A 19,968-nucleotide genomic window follows, 5' to 3' on the forward strand; every position below is an offset into this window, starting at 1 on the left:
AGTATTTGCAAATATATTATATATTCACATAGTGGTATTGACATGTTTAACACATGGGGGGAAACAACATTAATTGGAACCTGTCCCATCAGTAACAATGGAATATTGTCTACTTAGGTCTATGTTGCCATTTAGTAGACACGTTTAATTTATACAATCCAGTCCTCCCAGTGGGAATCAAACCCACAGCCCTTGACATTGCAAATGCAATGCTCCACAGACTGAGCCCACAGGACTTGGCATTTGAAATAAACATGGAATAATGCCCATATATTCCTGGGGCGATTGAAACCATATTGAAGGATGGACTATTTTTTGTGTGTTTATTGCCTCCAGTTGAAGAGGGACCATTACAATCAGTCAAAACAAAACCCAAAGCTGTCAATCACACCAAAGCAATTTCCCTTCCCTATTCAGTGGCAGGTGGAGTTGGTACTGTTTTGATTGACACATGAAGAAGTGATACACATACACTCCCTTACGTATTGATTTGGACAGTGAAGCTACATTTATTATTTGGCTCTATACTCCAGCATTTTGGATCTGACAGACAAAATCAGGCGACAGTATATAATGTCACCTTTTATTTTTTTATATTTTTTTCATACATATCTGTTTTACTGTTTAGAAATTAAAGCACTTTATGTATCTAGTCCCCCAATTTCAAGTCAAATCAAATTGAATTGGCCACATACACGTGGTTAGCAGATGTTAATGCAAGTGTAGCAAAATGCTTGTGCTTCTAGTTCCGACCGTGCAGTAAAATCACACGACAACTACCTTATGCACACAAGTGTAAAGGAATGGATAAGAATATGTACATATAAATATATGGATGAGCGATGGCCGTGCGGCATAGGCAATATGCAGTAGATGGTACAGAGTACAGTATATACATATGAGATGAGTAATGTAGGGTATGTAAACATTATATAAAGTGGCATTGTTTAAAGTGACTAGTGATACATTTATTATATCCACATTTTAATTATTAAAGAGGCTAGAAATTTGACTCAGTATGTTGGCAGCAGCCACTCAATGTTAGTGATGGCTGTTTAACAGATTGATGGCCTTGAGATAGAAGCTGTTTTTCAGTCTCTCGGTACTAGCTTTGATGCACCTGTACTGACCTCACCTTCTGGATGATAGCGGGGTGAACAGGTAGTGGCTCATGTGGTTGTTGTCCTTGATGATCTTTTTGGCCTTCCTGTGACATCGGGTGGTGTAGGTGTCCTGGAGGGCAGGTAGTTTGCCCCCGGTGATGCGTTGTGCAGACCTCACTACCCTGTGGAGAGCCTTGCGGTTGTGGGCGGAGCAGTTGCCGTACCAGGCGGTGATACAGCCCAACAGGATGCTCTCGATTGTGCATCTGTAAAAGTTTGAGTTTTTTTGGTGACAAGCCAAATTGGCGCTGTTGCGCCTTCTTCACCACGCTGTCTGTGTGGGTGGACCGTTTTAGTTTGTCCGTGATGTGTTTGAAGGTGTCATGAGTATTTCAACAAATTCACTTGTGTATTTAAGTATTTTTCTTTGTCACATGTGCCGAATACAACAGATGTAGACTGTGAAATGTTTACTTACAAGCCATTTACCAACAGCATAATTCCTAGTATGCAATGACTACATAAATCTTGTGACTCTAAAATAACTGTTTGCAGTTTGTTTTGGTTGTGTTTCAGATTATGTTTTTCCCAATAGAAATTAATGGTAAATAATGTATTGTCATTATGCAGTCACTTTTATTGCAAGTAAGAATGGAACATTTTTCTGAATCCTAGCGCCTCTGAACACTACATTAATGTGGATGCTCCTATGGTTATGGATAATCATGAATTCATTGTCACAGACAAACAAAGATCATACCCCCAATGTTACAGACCGTTAAAGTTACAGAGGGGAATGATATTTACAGTGCATTTGGAATGTATTCAGACCCCTTGACTTTTTCCACATTTTGTTACGTTTACAGACCATTTCTAAAATTGATAAAATCTTTTTTTTCCCTCATCAATCTACATACAATACTCCATAATGGCAAAACAAAAACAGTTTTTTTATTTTATTTTGGCAAATGTATTAAAACTAAAAATCTTAAATATCTATTTACCTAAATATTCAGACCCTTTACTCAGTACTTTGTTGAAGCACCTTTGCCAGTGATTACAGCCTCGGGTCTTCTTGGGTATGACGCTGAAAGCTAGGCACACCTGTATTTGGGGAGTTTCTCCCATGCTTCTCTGCATATCCTCTCACGCTCTGTCAGATTGGATGGGGAGCGTCGCTGCACAGCTATTCTCAGGTCTCTCCAGAGATGTTTGATCGGGTTCAAGTCCGTCTCTGGCTGGGCCACTGAAGGACATTCAGAGACCTGTCCCGATGCCACTAATGGTTTATCTTGGCTGTGTGCTTAGGGTCATTATCCTGTTGGAAGGTGAACCTTCGCCCAAGTCTGAGGTCCTGAGCGCTCTGGAGCAGGTTTTCATCAATGATCTCTCTGTACTTTCTTCTGTTCATCTTTGCCTCTAGTCCCCCAGTCCCTGCCGCTGAAGAACATCCCCACAGCAATATGCTACCACCACCATGCTTCACCGTAGGGATGGTGCCAGGTTTCCTCCAGACGTGATGCTTGGAATTCAGGCCAAAGAGTTCAATCTTGGTTTAATCAGATCAAAGAATATTTTTTTCTCGTGGTCTGAGAGTCTTTAGGTGCCTTTCGGGCAGACTCTAAGCGAACTGTCATGTGCTGAGGAGTGGCTTCCATCTGGCCAGTCAACAATAAAGGCCTGATTGGTGGAGTGCTGCAGAGATGGTTGTCCTTCTGGAAGGTTCTCCCATCTCCACAGAGCATCTCTGGAGTTCTGTCAGAGTGACCATCGGGTTCTTGGTCACCTCCCTGATCAATGCCCTTCTCCCCCGATTGCTCAGTTTGACTGGGCGGCCAGCTCTAGGAAGAGTCTTTGGTTGTTCCAAACTTCTTACTTTTAAGAATGATGGAGGCCACTGTGTTTTTGGGGACCTTCAAACCTGCATAACTTTTTCGGAAGCCTTCCCCAGATCTGTGCCTTGAAACAATCCTGTCTCGGAGCTCTATGGACTATTCCTTCGACTTCATGACTTGGTTTTTGATCTGACATGCATTGTCAACTGTGGGACGTTATATAGACAGGTATGTGCCTTTCCAAATCACGTCCAATCAATCTAATTTACCACAGGTGGACTCCAATCAAGTTGTAGAAACATCTCAAGGATGGTCAATGGAAACAGGACGTACCCTAGCTCAATTTCGAGTCTCATAGCAAAGGGTCTGAATACCTATGTAAATTAGGTATCTCTTTTTTATTTTTAACACATTTGCTAAATTTTCTAACCTGTTTTTGCTTTGTCATCATGGAGTATTGTGTGGAGAGTGATGAGGAAAAATATGTATTTAATATGTTTTAGAATAAGGCTGTAACGTAACAAAATGTCAAAAGTCAAGGGGTCTGAATGCTTTCCGAATGCACTGTATTGGCTCATGGCAACCGTAAATAAATATGACTGATGTGTTTCCAGTCACGTGGCCGCTGTCTTAAGGCTACATACCTCGCACTACAAAATCACTGTAGGAATGGTAGAGAGACACACCTATCATTATGTCAGTGTAATTCCTTCCTCTATGTCTGACATTGAGAAGGATCCCACTTATAGGGCTGAGATGAAGTGACTAAAATAGAAATTAATGGAGCGACTAGAATACTCCTGTCATATCCATTTTTGCCCTTTCTTTCTTTTCCCTCGATGCTTGTGTGTGGTTCTTATATGTTTTGGAGTGATTCAGCATTTGTTCTACAGTGAAAAGGAGCGGGAGAAGACAGGGAGGCATGATAGGAGGTAGATCTTACAGGATATCTCCTTTGTCGTTTGCGGAGGGAATGAGAGACAGAAAGATACACTACATGAACATCTCATTCCAAAATCATGCTTACTTATATGGAGTTGGTCCCCCCTTTGTTGCTGTAACAGCCTCCACTATTCTATGATGGCTTTCCATTAGATGTTGGAAGATTGCTTAGGGGACTTGCTTCCATTCAGCCACAAGAGCATAAGTGAGGTTGGGCACTGATATTGGGCCTGGCTCGAAGTCAGTGTTCCAATACATCCCAAAGGTGTTCAATAGGGTTGAGGTCAGGGCTCTGTGCCATTTCTGTAAAGCCCGGGGGTATTGTCATGGTGAAACAGGAAAGGAACTTCCCCAAACTGTTGCCACAAAGTTGAAAGCACAGAATCATCTTGAATGTCATTGTATGCTGTAGCGCTAAGGGGCCTAACTAGAACCATGAAAAACAGCCCCAGACCATTCATCCTCCTCCACCAATGATGGCGAGCTTTCCACCACTCCAGCCGACGGTTGGCATTGCGCACAATGATCTTAGGCTTGTGTGCGGCTGCTCGGCCATGGAAACCCATTTCATGAAGCTACCAACGAACAGTTCTTGTGCTGACGTTGCAACCGAGGTCAGGTGATTTTTACGCACTACTCGCTTCAGCAGTCGGCGATCCCGTTCAGTGAGCTTGTGTGGCCTACCACTTCACGGCTGAACCGTAGTTGCTCCTAGACATTTCCACTTCACAATAACAGCACTTGCAGTTGACCGGAACAGCTCTAGCAGGGCAGAAATGTTATGAACTGACTTGTTGGAAAGGTGACATCCTGTGACGGTGCCACGTTGAAAGTTACTGAGCTCTTCAGTAAGGCCATTCTACTGCCAATGTTTTCTATTGAGTTTTCATGTCTGTGTGCTCGATGTTATAATATAATATAATATATAATAATAATAATATGTTATACACCTGTCAGCAACGGGTGTGGCTGAAGTAGCCAAATCCACTCATTTGAAGGGGTGTCCACAAACCTTTGGCCGTGTAGTGTAGAAGGGAGAGACACCTATTGCAGTGAGCAGGTGTGGTTGGTTGCTCGTTTCTTTTTCTCTCTGTCTCTCTCTCTCTCTCTCTCTCGCTCTTTCTCACTCTCCTCCTTTCTCATGCTCTGTTGCTTTTAGATCTACTGAGAAAGATGGAGGGAATAATGCATGTTTTTGATGCATTTCACTCTTGTCTGTTGCTGACTGTAAAAAAATTATAGAGCCAGATGAATTATCTATGGTGAATACAGCCTCATCTCACTGCTTGTGTACTAGTTAATGTCAATAAATCACTGAGAGAAATACAGAGAAAAGATTGCCATCATATTGAATACCCCAAGACATATATATATATATATACATATAGAATAGCCTAAAGAGCGATACAAATCTGTACATACAGTATATGTCAAATTACTCAATGTCTTCTCTATTGCAGACTTGCTGTCCTTTGCCTTTGAGGGAATTGTGGAATCGTGGAAGTGGCAAAATGAAGCAAGATGTGACAAAGAATAATTTGAAGGAATCTGCAGCTCGTGCGGGGGGAGGGGAGGCAGCTCAGTGCAACACAGCCTGACTGGATGAGTAGCAACAGCAGCAGCAGCAATAGCACTAGCAGCATCTCCTTTGTGGCTTGCTGGGGGGCTCGGTCACTAGAGCACCGCGCTCCCGCTCACAGACACACAGGCGCTCCCAGCGCCACCGTCACACACACGTAGTGGCAGTGGCAGTCGTCGTCAGAGCCGGGGCAGGGACAGGGACCGCTACCTTGACGACTGGAGCTACGGCGACAGCAGCTGCGGCACCATGGCGCAAGCCGCCAAGCAGCTCCGTAAGAACAAGGACCTAGCGGAGCTCGCCGCTCAGGAGCTGAAGGATAAGGAGGAGGAGAAGAACAAGAAGAGGAATCGATCGAGGGACCGCAGACGCAAGGTATGGCTGTTTGAGGATGGTGTCGATTTCTCTCTGTCCCTGTTCCCACTGTCTGTTGTCTCTGTCTCTCTATATCATTTTCTCATTCTCTCGACCTGTCTCCTTCCCTCCTTTGTGCAGGAATGGGTTTGGGATTCTTAACACATGTGCAATTACACACACAGTCACAGGCACACACAGCCGCTGCGTGTTAACCAGTTATGCACAGATGCTCATACACAGGTTGTGTTCGTTCAGTCAGACAATTAGCTGTGGGGGATGGAGGGTGGTATTGCTGGTCGTGTAGATGAGTGTGGGGGTGGTTGGGGGTCTGGTCTAAAAGGAGCCACTGATTAACCTGCCCTGCCCGCTTCTCCTGCGGAGAGTGTTATGCTCTTTACTCTGGTCTTTTCCCCATTTCTCTTAAGAGGAGGGAGTCACAGAGTGGCGGGGGCGGTTTGGGGAGGCAGGCAGTCAGGCATCCTCTCCTCCATCTCCCTCCACTCCTCCCTTCTCCTAATCTCCTGTCTGTGTCGTTAAGTGTCTGGCTGCTGCTGGCTGGGTTTAATCGGCTGCCCTTTCAGGCTATTGTTTTCCCCTCCTGTGGACCTGCTGTAGTACGTGCCACACATCTCTGAGAGGCTGGCTTTTGCAGTCATTCTACTAGATGAGTGTGGGAGACAGTGTTCATCAATCATCTGCTGCAAGGGAGTTAGTGATCTCTGCTCTCCTTCCCCTATGGGCTAAGCTCAGTATTCCTGCTATAGAGAACAGCCTGTTTTAATGTTAGCCTCCCAGCTCTACCTGTGGGATTGAGGGGTAAAGGGATGTTCTCCAGTAGGGTGCAGTGCAGCTGCCTGTATGTCTTGAGTGTTATGTGCTGTAGGCTACAGTGGTATTTCCACCTGCTCCTTGCATTTCCATGGCTCATTCGGTTCATTTCCCTGGGTAATGATGGTGACATGACACCTCCCTGTCGATGGCTTGTGTCTATCATAAGACAACGTGAGGGTCCGTGTGTAGAGTGGTGGTGGTGGTGGGTGGGGGGGTCTTGGTGCAGTCAGAGGACGGTGAGAGAAAGAGACGGAACAGAGAGAGAGAAACGGAGGAAGGGAGAGATGGCATAAGGAGAGGAGAGAGCCCCGTAGCTCCATGTGACTGTTGTTATCACCGTGGCAAACCGGCTCAGTAATGTCAGGGGTGGTCATGACGTCTCACGGGAAGGATATCCTGTTCATAACATCTGTCATATGCCAGCTTTTATCTCTGACCTCCGTGTCAACACCATCGGAATGAGAGACAGAGAGACAGGGAGACAGAGAGACAGAGAGACAGAGAGACAGAGAGACAGAGAGACAGAGAGACAGAGAGACAGAGAGACAGAGAGACAGAGAGACAGAGAGACAGAGAGACAGAGAGACAGAGAGACAGAGAGACAGAGAGACAGAGAGACAGAGAGACAGAGAGACAGAGAGACAGAGAGACAGGGAGACAGGGAGACAGGGAGACAGAGAATGAGGATTCATCTGCAATACCAATTAACAGCAATTGTTGGCTGCTCTCATTTCAATGCCACACACACATTTGAAAACATCATGTTGCTTGCTGTATGCCAATGTTGGCATTGGAATAAGGTTGAGACAGCGGCGTAATGAATTAATGATTATCCTTCCATATTGTGATGAACTCCCCTGTCAGTAGTTGGTATGTGTAAAAGAAAAGGTATCTGCGCTATAATATCTTCATGCATATCTTTCTAATAATCACAATTTAGTGCTTTATAAATGTGAGTGAGGGTTTGAGGTTGGCTCAGAATAGTGGTGAAGATATGATCAAGTACTGTTTCATTGATGATAATGGGACAGATGCATTTCCACAAGTTGCGTCAAGCAACTGCTTTTCTGCTCCAGCGCTTCTTAGACATATTACACTGTCTCTCCTCTCCCATTCCGTTGGACTGAGGCTTTCCATGGCATTGTGTGAACCCTGCTATCAAGAGGGAGAGAGGGCCATAATGTTCCTTAAATGTTTATTGGTTCCATTGGATACAAATCATGCCCAGCTGCCCAGCATGTAAAATACTACTCCCCTCTCGTGTCCTAAGAAAAAGGTCACGTACTACACTATATTTGGTTTTATTTTTGAACAAGCATCAATCCTGTAACATACGCCTACAACATACGCTTGCAATGATCTTTGATATGATTTTATACTGTCCATAAACATGAATGAATTTGATATATCTTATAGAATTGCATGATACAGAAAAATGATAATCTATGTTTTTATACTAGGGATGTGTGTGTGTGTGTGTGTGTGTGTGTGTGTGTGTGTGTGTGTGTGTGTGTGTGTGTGTGTGTGTGTGTGTGTGTGTGTGTGTGTGTGTCCGTACATGAAATTATATGGCTTCAGGGTATCTCATTCCTCTTTTGTGTAACCTCCTAGTTGCAGACCTCTAATGATAAAACCATTTCAATGTGAGCTCAGAGGCATTCACTTTGTCTAGTATTGCTTTGGCCTTGAGGATGAGCTCTTCTGTCATAGGTGGGGGCACGAATACAAATGACCAAATGAATGATTCGGTGGTCAGGGATGTGCACATATGTCTTAGACTTGTGAGTGGGATTCCAAACATCATTTTTAGAAGCCTCTCTGAAACTGCTATGAACTGCTTGCATTCGACTGCTATATCTGCGTGTACCAATTAGCCTTTGGGCTGTAGCATGGAGCGCTGATAAAAGAAATGTATCACTCACTACAGAGCTGGTAGTTGTAATCCACAAGGCTCACTTACTAATAACCACGCATTGGGCTATTTAACCTAGACCGGTTGGTACTGCAGAGGCTGTGTGTAAAAACGCTGCCCTAGATTCAGTCTTCCTGCTGAGATGAGGTATTGAAAGAGTGACAACGTATGTACGTGAGTATGTTTACTTGCGCGTACGTATGTGTGGGGCGCAAACAGAAGTGTCCCAGATTCCGAGGGACCTGTATGTGCATGTGTTTGCTTGCGTGCGTGTTGTGTGCGCGCGCATGCGTGTCCGCGCATCTCAGAGGAGCAGGCAGAAGGAGTCGAGGTCGGGCTGACGTGTAAGCACTCTCATCCCAGCCAAGGTTCTCTTAGCCACGAGTTTCACTGCACCAGAGCCATGCTGGAGGAACGTTCTGGAACAGGAACATGTACAGTCTGCTGTCGTTATGGCAGGTACCTGCTGTGTGAAGCAGATGCCACTAGAGGCAGCAGTCAGAAAGAGAGAGAGAGAGAGCTTGGGCTAAAATGAGACTTCAGAGGGTTGTATGAAATATTACAGTAAGAGGTTATTCTCAGTGCAGGCTTCTGATAGTAATATAATTAGTCTCATGACTCGTTTAGTGCCAGCAATTCAATTACGATCTTAAGTACCAGTTTGTTAAAAGGCATCTGGGCTTTAACATGGCCTAACATGTCACTGAACACAGACCATTGTTCTCAATGTGGCGTAAGGACCTAGTCCATCTCATCTATCATACTTTTACCTGCAACCCTCATGGGAGAGGAAGATGATGTTTACTGGGATCTGGGGCCAAATCTATCAAACACAACAGATCACAACAGATCTGGTTCTGCGGACAGAGGACTAGGCTAATTTCCAGCTGCAGTCAGAATTATTTTTGCTCTAATTGTTGTTATGAAGAGTGACATTTAAAGATATGAAAAAACATAGCTGACAAAAAATAAAATATTCTAGATCGCACTACTCTTTTTGGGCCAATGTATGTGTATCGATGTGCATGGGTCTGTGTGACTGTGTGTTGTTGTGTACTGTATGTCCGTACTGCATGTGCGTGAGTTTGTACTTGCACACAAACAGTAGCTGGCCCAGAATCCCTGATGTCAGGCCTTGGATGTGGTTCCCAATGGCAACTGACGGTGGTGTTGTTTGCGATACCAGAATTTTGACTTTGATACCTACCGGATTTAATTGATGATCTGGAGATCGTCAGGCTGGATATATGCCTTCCCAAAACCACTTTCGTTGGGGGGGTGTTACAGGCTGCCCAATCAGAATGAATTCAATGAGGGTCTCGAAATTGTGTTGTCAAACTGTAATGATTCCCTGGTGAAGGAAATAATTTTGGTAAGGGATTTCAATACTGATTTCTGCAAACCCAGAATGTATTTAAGCACTTCTGTAAATCACTTGCTCTGACGCCAAATGATAAAAGATCCCACCTGGGTATATGAAACAGTGCAAAGTACGGTTGACTTAATATTGGTGTCTGATAAATCGCAAAGTGTAGTAAATATCGCAAAGTGTAGTAATAGTCTCAACGGTCATTTTATTACATTTTGCACAAGGAGGGTTGTTAAAGATATATTTAACTTTCAAAAAACTGTTAGAATCCGAGGACAAAAAAATACTGTGTTGTAATATTTAGGGAGCAAATGGTTCAAATTGACTGGTCACCTGTGTTCAATAGTGTAGAGGTAGACAGTGCCTGGGAAGCCTTTCAACCCTCCCATTAGGGTCAGAGTAAAGCAGAGATCTAGCCCTCATGAGATTCTAGAATCTTCAGTATTAAAAACAAGGAATAAGGCCTTTAAGAAATTTTAAGATCTCTCAAGCGCAGCCTGATTTTCTCCTATATAAACGTCACAGAAATGAAGCACAGAGCAGGATGGATGTGGTTAATTTGCTGATAAAATCACTGAGAACAAAAATTACCCTAAAAAGCTTCGGAAATCATTTAAGGAAATAGGCTGGTTTTTGGAACAAAACTACCTCCATACTTCCATTAATTTGTTATGGTTACCTTTAGACTAGTCCCGTGACACTTGTGGGGATTGTAGAGCAAAACGGAGAACACCATCGTGTCCGTGAGATTCTCCCCTTTCGACAATTTTGTGGGAAGACCGATTTTCTACATGTGTCATGGTCTGACAAACACCGCTGTAGCTCGGCCAGCTTCCACTGCAAATGCGGAAGGCCGACATAGGCGGATGAGGTGGATTGGGACATAGCCCATATCTTTATCTTAAACTGACAGATTTTGATGGAGATTTTTTATTATATTACTTAGATTAACACACGGTCAATAGACTCCAAGGATTATTAAGAAAGTAATGACATCATTCACAAGGCAGAACTTTGCTGTGTAATCGGACTTTGTGTGGCTATGGAATCTTGTGGAAACTAGACGGGAGGCGAGGAAGACAAAGAAGTGAATGAGTTTTTGGTGACGAGGGAGATGAAGTGAATTAAGAACATTTTTGGTGTCAATCAAATCAAATGTATTTATATAGCTCTTCGTACATCAGCTGATATCTCAAAGTCCTGTACAGAAACCCAGCCTAAAACCTTAAACAGCAAGCAATGCAGGTGAAGAAACACGGTGACTAGGAAAAAATCCATAGAAAGGTAGGAAGAAACCTAGAGGGGAACCAGGCTAGGAGGGGAGGCCAGTCCTCTTCTGGCTGTGCCGGGTGGAGATTATAACAGAACATGGCCAAGATGTTTACCTCAGGAGTAAATGTCAGTTGGCTTTTCATAGCCGATCATAAAGAGTATCTCTACCACTCCTGCTGCCTCTAGAGAGTTGAAAACAGCAGGTCTGGGACAAGTAGCACATCCGGTGAACAGGTCAGGATTCCATAGCCGCAGGCAGAGCAGTTGTAACTGGAACAGCAGCACGGCCAGGTGGACTGGGGACAGCAAGGAGTCATCAGGCCAGGTAGTCCTGAGGCATGGTCCTAGGGCTCAGGTACTCAGAAAGAGAGAGAAAGAAAGAGAGAATTAGAGAGAGCATACTTAAATTCACACAGACACCGGATAAGACAGGAGAAGTACTCCAGATATAACAAACTGACCCTAGCCCCCCGACACATAAACTACTGCAGCATAAATACTGGAGGCTGAGACAGGAGGGGTCAGGATAGACTGTGGCGCCATCCTGTTTGGCCCTGCCAAAGCACAGCCCCCACACCACTAGAGGGATATCTTCAACCACCAACTTACCATCCTGAGACAAGGCCGAGTATAGCCAACAAAGATCTCCGCCACGGCACAACCCAAGGGGGGGCGCCAACCCAGACAAGAAGATCACATCAGTGACTCAACCCACTCAAGTGACGCACCCCTCCTAGGGACGGCATGAAAGAGCACCAGTAAGCCAGTGACTCAGCCCCTGTAATAGGGTTAGAGGCAGAGAATCCCAGTGGAAAGAGGGAACGGGCCAGGCAGAGACAGCAAGGGCGGTTCGTTGCTCCAGAGTATTTCCGTTCACCTTCACACTCCTGGGCCAGACTACACTCAATCATATGACCCACTGAAGAGATGAGTCTTCAGTAAAGACTTAAAGGAGAAAGCCCTGCCTCCAGCTGTTTGCTTAGAAATTCTAGGGACAATTAGAAGGCCTGCGTCTTGTGACCGTAGCGTAAGTGTAGGACACAAATCAGAGAGATAGGTAGGAGCAAGCCCATGTAATGCTTTGTAGGTTAGCAGTAAAACCTTGAAATCACCCCTTGCCTTGACAGGAAGCCAGTGTAGGAAGGCTAGCACTGGAATAATATGATCACATTTTTTGGTTCTAGTCAGGATTCTAGCAGCCGTATTTAGCACTAACTGAAGTTTATTTAGTGCTTTATCCGGGTAAACGGAAAGTAGTGCATTGCAGTAGTCTAACCTAGAAGTAACAAAAGCATGGATTCATTTTTCTGCATCATTTTTGGACAGAAAGTTTCAGATTGTTTGCAACGTAGATGGAAAAAAGCTGTCCTTGAAACAGTCTTGATATGTTCGTCAAAAGAGAGATCAGGGCCCAGAGTAATGTCGAGGTCCTACAAAGTTTTATTTGAGACAACTGTACACCCCTTAAGATGAATTGTCAGATTCAACAGAAGATCTCTTTGTTTCTTGGGACCTAGAACAAGCATATCTGTTTTGTCCGAGTTTAAAAATAGAAAGTTTGCAGCCATCCACTTCCTTTATGTCTGAAACACAGGCTTCTTGCGAGTGTTATGCTGGTGAATGAGGACCCAAAAGCGACTTAACGAAAACAGAGTCTTTATTCCAGTATAAGACAAAAGAGATAATCCTGGATATCTCTAGGTGAAAACAAAACAGGAAAACTGAAATCCACTCGTCAGTAGAGAGGAATGACTGGAGACTCGATCACAGACTGCAGGTTGTCTCGGGAAGGCACCGGCCGTAGCTGACACTGACACCTGCTCACACGCAGCATCTGAAGAAGGTAAAACACGACAGGGCGTAACAAGGACACAGAACAGCGAACATCATACAAGGATCCGACAAGGACAGAAGCGGAAAACAGAGGGAGAAATAGGGGCTCTAATCAGAGGGCAAAATAGGGGACAGGTGTGAAAAGAGTAAATGAGGTAGTTAGGAGAATGAGGAACAGCTGGGAGCAGGAACGGAACGATAGAGAGAGAGAGAGAGAGAGAGAGGGAGGGGGAGAGAGAGGGATAGAAAGAGGGAACAAACCTAATAAGACCAGCAGGGGGAAACGATCAGAAGGGAAAGCACAAGGACAAGACAATATATGACAAAACATGACAGTACCCCCCCACTCACCGAGCGCCTCCTGGCGCACTCGAGGAGGAACACTGGCGGCAACGGAGGAAATCATAGATCAACAAACGGTCCAGCACGTCCCGAGAAAGAACCCAACTCCTCTCCTCAGGACCGTAACGGGAGACGATGAAGAGGGAATCTAGGGCTACTACTCTTAAAAAAAAATGAGACACGGGTAGAGAACTGTAAGCGTTAGAGCAATCAGGACCAAACAGGCCAGGAGAGTAACAACTAGGGACAGACTGAGACACAGCAAGGCTAAGACCAGGAACAGGAGAGAGGCGGTGGCTGTGGACAGACTGAGACACAGCAAGTGCAGGAGCAGAACCAGGAGAGATGCCGTGGCAGGGGACAGACTGAGACACAGCAAGGGCAGGAGAGATGCGGTGGCTGGGGACAGACTGAGACCCAGCAAGACCAGGAGCAGAAGCAGAAAAAAAGTTACCGGACTTATTCTGCGCGCAGTCCGAACAAGCAGCCACGAAACGGCGCGTGTCACGCTCCTGAGTATAGGCCACCAAAACCGCTGGCGAATAGAAGCAAGCGTACCCCGAACGCCGGGGTGGCCAGCTAACTTGGCAGAGTGAGCCCACTGAAGAACAGCCAGACGAGTAGAGACAGGAACGAAAAGAAGGTTACTAGGACAAGCGCGCGGCGACGGAGTGTGAGTGAGTGCTTGCTTGACCTGTCTCTCAATTCCCCAGACATTCAACCCGACAACACGCCCCTCAGGGAGAATCCCCTCGGGATCGGTAGACGCTACAGAAGAACTGAAGAGACGGGATAAAGCATGAGGCTTGGTGTTCTTAGTACCCGGGCAATAAGAAATAACGAACTCGAAACGAGCGAAAAACAATGCCCAACGAGCATGACGCGCATTGAGTCGTTTGGCAGAACGGATGTACTCAAGGTTCTTTTGGTCAGTCCAAACGACAAAAGGAACGGTCGCCCCCTCCAACCACTGTCGCCATTCGCCTAGGGCTAAACGGATGGCGAGCAGTTCGCGGTTAGCCACATCATAGTTACGTTCCGACGGCGACAGGCGATGAGAAAAATATGCGCAAGGGTGGACCCCATCGTCAGTATCGGAGCGCTGGGACAGAATGGCTCCCACGCCCACCCCTGACGCGTCTACCTCGACAATGAACTGTTTAGTGACGTCAGGTGCAACAAGGATAGGAGCGGATGCAAAACGCTTCTTGAGGAGATCAGAACAACAATCATACGACCGGTGAGGAGGAAGGGAGTTGGTTCTGGACCGACTGAAGACCGTGCGCAGATCATGATATTCCTCCGGCACTCCTGTCAAATCACCAGGTTCCTCCTGTGAAGAGGGAGCAGAAGAAACAGGAGGAATAGCAGACATTAAACACTTCACATGACAAGAAACGTTCCAGGAAAGGATAGAATTACTAGACCAATCAAAAGAAGGATTATGACACACTAGCCAGGGATGACCCAAAACAACAGGTGTAAAAGGTGAACAAAAAATCAAAAAATAAATGGTCTCACTATGGTTACCAGATACTGTGAGGGTTAAAGGTAGTGTTTCACATAATATACTGGGGAGAGGACTACCATCCAAGGCGAACATGACCGTGGGCTCCCCTAACTGTCTGAGAGGGATGTCATGTTCCCGAGCCCAGGCTTCGTCCATAAAACAGCCCTCCGCCCCAGAGTCTATTAATGCACTGCAGGAAGCTGCCGATCCGGTCCAGCGTAGATGGACCGGCAAGGTAGTACAGGTACTTGACGGAGAGGACAGTCTAGTAGCGCTTATCAGTCGCCCTCCGCTTACTGATGAGCTCTGGCCTTTAACTGGACATGAAATGACAAAATGACCAGCGGAACCGCAATAGAGACAGAGGCGGTTGGTGATTCTCCGTTCCCTCTCCTTAGTCGAGATGCGAATACCCCCCAGCTGCATGGGCTCAACACCTGAGTCAGTGGGGAAAGATGGTAGTGTCGGGGAGAGGGGGGACACAGTTAACGCGAGCTCTCTTCTATGAGCTCGGTGACGAAGTTCTACCCGTCGTTCAATGCGAATAGCGAGTTCAATCAAAGAATCCACGCTGGATGGAACCTCCCGGGAGAGAATCTCATCCTTAACCTTAGCGTGGAGTCCCTCCAGAAAACGAGCGAGCAACGCCTGCTCGTTCCAGTTACTGGAGGCAGCAAGAGTGCGAAACTCTATAGAGTAATCCGTTATGGATCGATTACCTTGACATAGGGAAGACAGGGACCAGGAAGCTTCTTTCCCAAAAACAGAACGATCAAAAACCCGTATCATCTCCTCTTTAAAGTTCAGATAATCGTTAGTACACTGAGCCCTTGCCTCCCAGATAGCTGTGCCCCACTCCCGAGCCCGACCAGTAAGGAGTGATATGACGTAGGAAATCCGAGCTCTCTCTCTTGAGTATGTGTTGGGCTGGAGAGAGAACACAATATCACACTGGGTGAGAAAGGAGCGGCACTCAGTGGGCTGCCCAGAGTAACATGGTGGGTTATTAACCCTAGGTTCCGGAGACTCGGAAGACCAGGAAGTAGCTGGTGGCACGAGACGAAGACTCTGAAACTGTCCTGAGAGGTCGGAGACCTGAGCGGCCAGGGTCTCAACGGCATGACGAGCAGCAGACAATTCCTGCTCGTGTCTGCCGAGCATCGCTCCCTGGAACTCGACAGTAGAGTAGAAAGAATCCGTAGTCGCTGGGTCCATTCTTGGTCGGATCCTTCTGTTATGCTGGTGAATGAGGACCCAAAAGCGACTTAACGAAAACAGAGTCTTTATTCCAGTATAAGACAAAAGAGATAATCCTGGATATCTCTAGGTGAAAACAAAACAGGAAAACTGAAATCCACTCGTCAGTAGAGAGGAATGACTGGAGACTCGATCACAGACTGCAGGTTGTCTCGGGAAGGCACCAGCCGTAGCTGACACTGACACCTGCTCACACGCAGCATCTGAAGAAGGTAAAACACGACAGGGCGTAACAAGGACACAGAACAGCGAACATCATACAAGGATCCGACAAGGACAGAAGCGGAAAACAGAGGGAGAAATAGGGGCTCTAATCAGAGGGCAAAATAGGGGACAGGTGTGAAAAGAGTAAATGAGGTAGTTAGGAGAATGAGGAACAGCTGGGAGCAGGAACGGAACGATAGAGAGAGAGAGAGAGAGAGAGAGAGGGAGGGGGAGAGAGAGGGATAGAAAGAGGGAACAAACCTAATAAGACCAGCAGGGGGAAACGAACAGAAGGGAAAGCACAAGGACAAGACAATATATGACAAAACATGACAGCGAGGGCAATTTTGGGTCTTCGCCATGTTTCATTGAAATGTACAGCTGTGTGTCATCCGCATAGCAGTGAAAGTTAACATTATGTTTTCGAATGACATCCCCAAGAGGTAAAATATATAGTGATGACAATAGTGGTCCTAAAATGGAACCTTGAGGAACACTGACATTTACAGTTGATTTGTCAGAGGAACAATTCACAGAGACAAACTGATATCTTTCCGACAGATAAGATCTAAACCAGGCAAGAACATGTCCGTGTAGACCAATTTGGGTTTCCAATCTCTCCAAAAGAATGTGCTGATCGATGGTATCAAAAGCAGCACCTAGGTCTAGGAGGACGAGGACAGGTGCAGAGTTCGGTCTGATGCCATTAAAAGGTAATATACCACCTTCACAAGTGCAGTCTCAGTGCTATGATGGGGTCTAAAACCTGACTGAAGCATTTCGTATACATTGTTTGTCTTCGGGAAGGTAGTGAGTTGCTGCGCAACAGCCTTTTCTAAAATTTTTGAGAGGAATGGAAGATTTTTTTATATTTTCTGGGTCAAGGTTTGGCTTTTTCAAGAGAGGCTTTATTTCTGCCACTTTTAGTGATTTTAGTACACATCCGGTGGATAGAGAGCCGTTTTATTATGTTCAACATAGGAGGGCCAAGCACAGGAAGCAGCTCTTTCAGTAGTTTCGTTGGAATAGGGTCCAGTATGCAGCTTGAAGGTTTAGAGGCCATGATTATTTTCATCATTGTGTCAAGAGATATAGTACTAAAACACTTGAGTGTCTCCCTTGAACCTAGGTCCTGGCAGAGTTGTGCAGACTCAGGACAACTGACCTTTGAAGGAATAAGCAGATTTAAAGAGGAGTCCGTCATTTGCTTTCTAATAATCATGATCTTTTCCTCAAAGAAGTTCATTAATTTATTACTGCTGAAGTGTAAGCCATCCTCACTTGGGGAATGCTGCTTTTTAGTTAGCTTTGCGACAGTATCAAAAATACATTTTGGATTGTTCTTATTTTCCTCAATTAAGTTGGAAAAATAGGATGATCGAGCAGCAGTGAGTGCTCTTCGATACTGCACGGTACTGTCTTACCAAGCTAGTCGTAAGACTTCCAGTTTGGTGTGGCGCCATTTCCGTTCCAATTTCCTGGAAGCTTGCTGTCTGTGAATTTATAGCACGACTTTTGATGCTCTTTGGTTGGGGTCTGAGCAGATTATTTGTTGCAATTGCAAACGTAATAAAATAGTGGTCCGATAGTCCAGGATTATGAGGAAAAACATTAAGATCCACAACATTTATTCCATGGTACAAAACTAGGTCCAGAGTATGACTGTGACAGTGAGTAGGTCCAGAGATATGTTGAGACAAAACCCACTGAGTCGATGATGTCTCTGAAAGCCTTTTGGAGTGGGTCTGTGGACTTTTCCATGCGAATATTAAAGTCACCAAAAATGAGAATATTATCTGCTATGACTACAAGGTCCGATAGGAATTCAGGGAACTCAATGAGGAACGCTGTATATGGCCCAGGAGGCCTGTAAACAGTAGCTATATAAGTGATTGAGTAGGCTGCATAGATTTCATGGCTAGAAGCTCAAAAGACGAAAACTGCATTTTTTTTTGTAAATTGAAATGTGCTCTCGTAAATGTTAGCAACACCTCCGGCCTTTGCGGGATGCACGGGGGATATTGTCACTTTGAAATCAGAATATTTTCTGTTATTCTTAGCATATTATCACAAACAAAGTGCTAGGATAATGAATTGAAATTTGCTTCAGCTCTAAGCTAGCAAGGAAAGTTAGCCCACAATTCAAACTGGAAGCTACCGGCATCATCTTGCATGTGGTTCCGGTTCCGGTTGGAGCGAGTGGTCGCATCTGCACGTCGCTCCAACGGGTAGTATAACTTTTTCATTATATTTCATTATATCACAACGGTTTGATTTGTCTTATCTTAGCAATTTCTTCTCAGCTAGCTACATAGCCGTCTTTGTATCAAAGATAATTGCGTAATTATCGTATTTCGCCGTCCTAACGTAGTCTTCACTAGCCAGCTAGCTAACGTCCACTGATTAGCTGCACTGAGAAACTATTACTATTACACTCAACTGATTAGTTTAGTGTTAGCTACCTACATAGCTGTCTTTGCTGTCTTCGTATCATCGTATCATCGTATCCAAGATAATTGTGTTGTTTAGGTTTAGAGTGTGTAGTCTTAGAGTGATTATCTTAATTTACCGAGGTTAGCTAGCCAGCTATTTGTCGTCCTTAACGTAGGTGACTCTGCTAGCTAGCCAACAGCTAGCCAACGCTAGCCAACGTCTTCTGTATAGAACTCAACTACCCGGTCGCATTCACAGGTTGTATCACTTTTTCACTTCATTTCATTACAGTACAACGGTTTGATTTGTTTGATCATAGCTAGCTACTTAGCTAGCTACATAGCCGTCTTTGTATCAAAGATAATTGTGTAGTCTAGAGCGATTTTCTAGGTTCGCTAGCCATCTATTGTCGTTCTTTTAACGCAACGTAACGTAAACAACACTGCTAGCTAGCCTGCTAACCCCCGAATAGCAACACTGCAGAAACTATTACACTCAACGGAACGACTTGATTAGTGTAGTGTCAACAACGCACCCACTGCCAGCTGGCCTACTTCAGCAGTACTGTATCATTTTAATCATTTTAGTCAATAAGATTCTTGCTATGTAGCTTAACTTTCTGAACATTCGAGACGTGTAGTCCACTTGTCATTCCAATCTCCTTTGCATTAGCGTAGCCTCTTCTGTAGCCTGTCAACTATGTGTCTGTTTATCCCTGTTCTCTCCTCTCTGCACAGACCATACAAACGCTCCACACCGCGTGGCCGCGGCCACCCTACTCTGGTGGTCCCAGCGCGCACGACCCACGTGGAGTTCCAGGTCTCCGGTAGCCTCTGGAACTGCCAATCTGCGGTCAACAAGGCAGAGTTCATCTCAGCCTATGCCTCCCTCCAGTCCTCGACTTCTTGGCACTGACGGAAACATGGATCACCACAGACAACACTGCTACTCCTACTGCTCTCTCTTCGTCCGCCCACGTGTTCTCGCACACCCCGAGAGCGTCTGGTCAGCGGGGTGGTGGCACCGGGATCCTCATCTCTCCCAAGTGGTCATTCTCTCTTTCTCCCCTTACCCATCTGTCTATCGCCTCCTTTGAATTCCATGCTGTCACAGTTACTAGCCCTTTCAAGCTTAACATCCTTATCATTTATCGCCCTCCAGGTTCCCTCGGAGAGTTCATCAATGAGCT

The 19,968-nt window shown here is 45.4% G+C and overlaps 1 protein-coding gene across 5 annotated transcripts in view; it reads left to right on the forward strand.

Moving 5' to 3' along the window:
* Positions 1-5,368: 5,368 nt before the first annotated feature.
* Positions 5,369-19,968, forward strand: part of LOC124006806 (ankyrin-1-like) — a 125,277-nt gene continuing 110,677 nt past the window's right edge. For all 5 annotated transcript variants that reach the window (XM_046316971.1, XM_046316969.1, XM_046316973.1 and 2 more), the window contains exon 1: positions 5,369-5,834. In XM_046316971.1, the coding sequence (XP_046172927.1) occupies positions 5,709-5,834 (126 nt within the window). In that variant the 5' untranslated portion in view covers positions 5,369-5,708. The remainder of the gene's footprint in view (positions 5,835-19,968) is intronic.

Source organism: Oncorhynchus gorbuscha, linkage group LG20 (genome assembly GCF_021184085.1).
Source record: "Oncorhynchus gorbuscha isolate QuinsamMale2020 ecotype Even-year linkage group LG20, OgorEven_v1.0, whole genome shotgun sequence".
Classification (NCBI taxonomy): domain Eukaryota; kingdom Metazoa; phylum Chordata; class Actinopteri; order Salmoniformes; family Salmonidae; genus Oncorhynchus; species Oncorhynchus gorbuscha.